Raw genomic sequence first — 2572 nt, forward strand, 5'->3', positions numbered from 1 at the left:
ATTTCAATTTGTACATTGATATTCTTAGTCTTGTTTCAGTTGCTGGAGTATTCTTATATTTGGGTATCGAATTGCTGGCATTTGTCAGGTCTTCCATAAATAAAGGGCTTGTTAGATAGTCGGTGAGTGTGTGGAACATCTGGGAACAAGTGCCGCTGATAAAACCGCTCAAGATTGCACGTTATCAAAGTCATCCACTGCCTCGTAACTAATTGTTGTCAGCTCCAATATCCTGGGAAACTGATAAGATGTTATGTGGTTGCATGCTCCTTAGGGATGTAGCATCTAATAAATACATGTTTATTTATTACTACAAATTGCCTGGGAATTGTTTTTGAAGATTTATAGATTTGGTCTAGATACATAAATACATACAACTCATACATGCATACATGCAATGTCTTTGCTTTTAATTTCTTAATTTCAACTTTATTTTTGTTCAATATTATTTTAATTATTAAATCTATAAATGATTAATTATTATATGTATATGAGAACTTGTATGTCTACCGATAGCTCGTGACTCGTCGCAAATATTTTTCTCTGTTTTCAGCTCTAGCAATTTAATGAATCACCCTGTGTTGCAGAAGTCATAAAATTATGTTTTCTCTTAAGCTGTGAGTCTCTTGTAAACTGCAACAAATAGAACTTCTTTATGAGCTCAGCTCATCAGCGGACAATGGAGGACTCTTGGAATATTCAAGAGGCCATGCTATCAGACGTTCTCGTGTCCAATGTCTACAATCAGTTTTTCCAGCAGAATCAAATACTCTTCAAGGATAAGGTCTTTCAAAGTCTTTTGAGCGAAAACAGTTCACATAGAAATTTACTCCTCAGATTGTGCTGGACGTGGGCTGTCGTAGTGGCCTGCTAAGCATCTTGGCCGTTGAGGCCGGTGCTGTGAAGGTCTTTGCCATTGGCAACATGCAAAGTGCCAAGAATATATCGAAAGTCTTGGAGAATGGAGAGAAAGCGGAGGTTTTTGAGCCGCTGCCTGGCTGCATTACCCAGGTCGTATTGCCCTGTGGACTGAGGAAAGTGGATATAATAGTCTCCGAGTGGATGGGGTAGGAATTCTCGTCTTATAGATATCAATTAGAGTTGTTTCAGCCATTATCTCTTGAAGGCATGCCCTATTCGCGGACTCCTTATTCTGCCAGGTGCTATACGCGCGTGATAAGTGGCTGGTGAAGAATGGCCTAATCTTTCCCAGTGTGGCCAATCTCTATATACAGGGCATTTCCCTAGATCAAGAGCTGGCCCTTGGAAAAAACATGCAATTGTGGGACGACTATGTGAATCAGACATCGTTGATGACAGAGAACTGCCTGGTGATATCTGTGGACCTCAACTCGATTCAAGACGATATTGAATTCCAGAGAGCCGAGATCAAGATGAAGGTCATTCAAAGTGGAAAGATGTCCGGGTGCGTGCTCTACTTTGATATATCCGCTAGAAATGCCAGGGGCCAGCTGCAGAAGCTGTTCTCGATTGGGCCAAACGCGCCCAGGACGTACATGATGCAAACAGTCCTGTTTCTGAAGGACGATGCCCTCGTGATCCAGGAACAACAGCTTCTGTTTGGACGCCTGGACGTGATCCTTGGCTACTTCGCACCACGCGGCGTCGAGTTCTCCCTGGGCATATGGGCGGCAAAGTAACGCACGTAAAACATTGTACTTAATAAAGGGTAAATACTGAGGCGAATACCGAAACTGATGTCTGATGCCCGATGCCCCGATGTCTGATGTCTGATGTATTCATGGCAATATTTGGGCGTTCTTTGGGCAGTTCGCATTAAGGGCCAACACGTCGATCTGGGTGAAGTCTGAACGAGCAGCGACGCTGCGCTCAACGATCGTTGAGCCAGATCACAATTTATGGCCGTGCTGCATCAATTAGGGCGGTAGCCCGACGACTGCCAACTCAGCGGACAATGGGCATTGCGATTTTGTTTTTTGCTGACCTGATCGGTGTTTAGCTTTGACGTCGCTACAACGATTTAAAATGATGTCGCGCATAATTCACCGATCGAGTACGAGATCGATTCAGTATTCAGCGATCAGCGTTCACGTTTTGCCAGACTTTGCGTCGTGCTAGGGCTCCAGTCTCTTATCTGGGCTCGCTTCGTTCGCTCTGTTCGCTCTGTTCGCTCTGTTCGCTGTGTCTGATCTGTGCCCTCGTTTACAGTTAAGTTCTTTTGTTCAAATCTCATAACTGATCGTCGATCGCACTTGGTTAACGCTCCATACAAGGCAGAGTACAATGGGATATCAGCTTGTCCGGCTCGCTGCGAACACAAATTCGCCTTTTAAATGATATCCCTTGGAGAATCGATCCACTGACCGCTCTCAGCTCGCATGCTTAAGTGACATTTTGCGGGACGTGGGTCTGTGATGGATTAGCATCATTTTGCCGTGAGGATAATGTGTCGTCTGCAATGATTTTGGTTGACATGTTTTGGTTTTTGTCTCTTCTCTTCTTATTTTTTTTTCTCTCTTTTGGCAGAGGCTGTTCTCGGAAATAATTATGCTGCTTTTGCGCAAAAGTAACAGCATTTTTGTACAAATTG

The 2572-nt window shown here is 43.7% G+C and overlaps 1 protein-coding gene across 1 annotated transcript; it reads left to right on the forward strand.

Moving 5' to 3' along the window:
• Positions 1-630: 630 nt before the first annotated feature.
• On the forward strand, positions 631-1715 carry Art9 (Arginine methyltransferase 9). Its single transcript, XM_089256524.1, has 3 exons — positions 631-784; positions 838-1067; positions 1127-1715. Exons 1-3 carry the CDS (start codon positions 656-658, stop codon positions 1659-1661), a joined length of 894 nt encoding a protein of 297 aa, XP_089112650.1. The 5' UTR covers positions 631-655; the 3' UTR covers positions 1662-1715.
• The last annotated feature ends 857 nt before the right edge of the window (positions 1716-2572 follow it).

Source organism: Drosophila navojoa, chromosome 2, assembly GCF_054131105.1.
Source record: "Drosophila navojoa isolate 15081-1374.11 chromosome 2, UAZ_NAV_1.0, whole genome shotgun sequence".
Lineage (NCBI taxonomy): Eukaryota > Metazoa > Arthropoda > Insecta > Diptera > Drosophilidae > Drosophila > Drosophila navojoa.

Bases quoted from the DNA above. Each gene is read 5' to 3' on its own strand.
- Art9 (XM_089256524.1), top strand. From the start codon at position 656: ATGAGCTCAGCTCATCAGCGGACAATGGAGGACTCTTGGAATATTCAA. The intron at 785-837 runs GTCTTTCAAAGT...TTTACTCCTCAG, and splicing joins AAATACTCTTCAAGGATAAG to ATTGTGCTGGACGTGGGCTG. The intron at 1,068-1,126 runs GTAGGAATTCTC...TATCTCTTGAAG, and splicing joins ATAGTCTCCGAGTGGATGGG to GCATGCCCTATTCGCGGACT.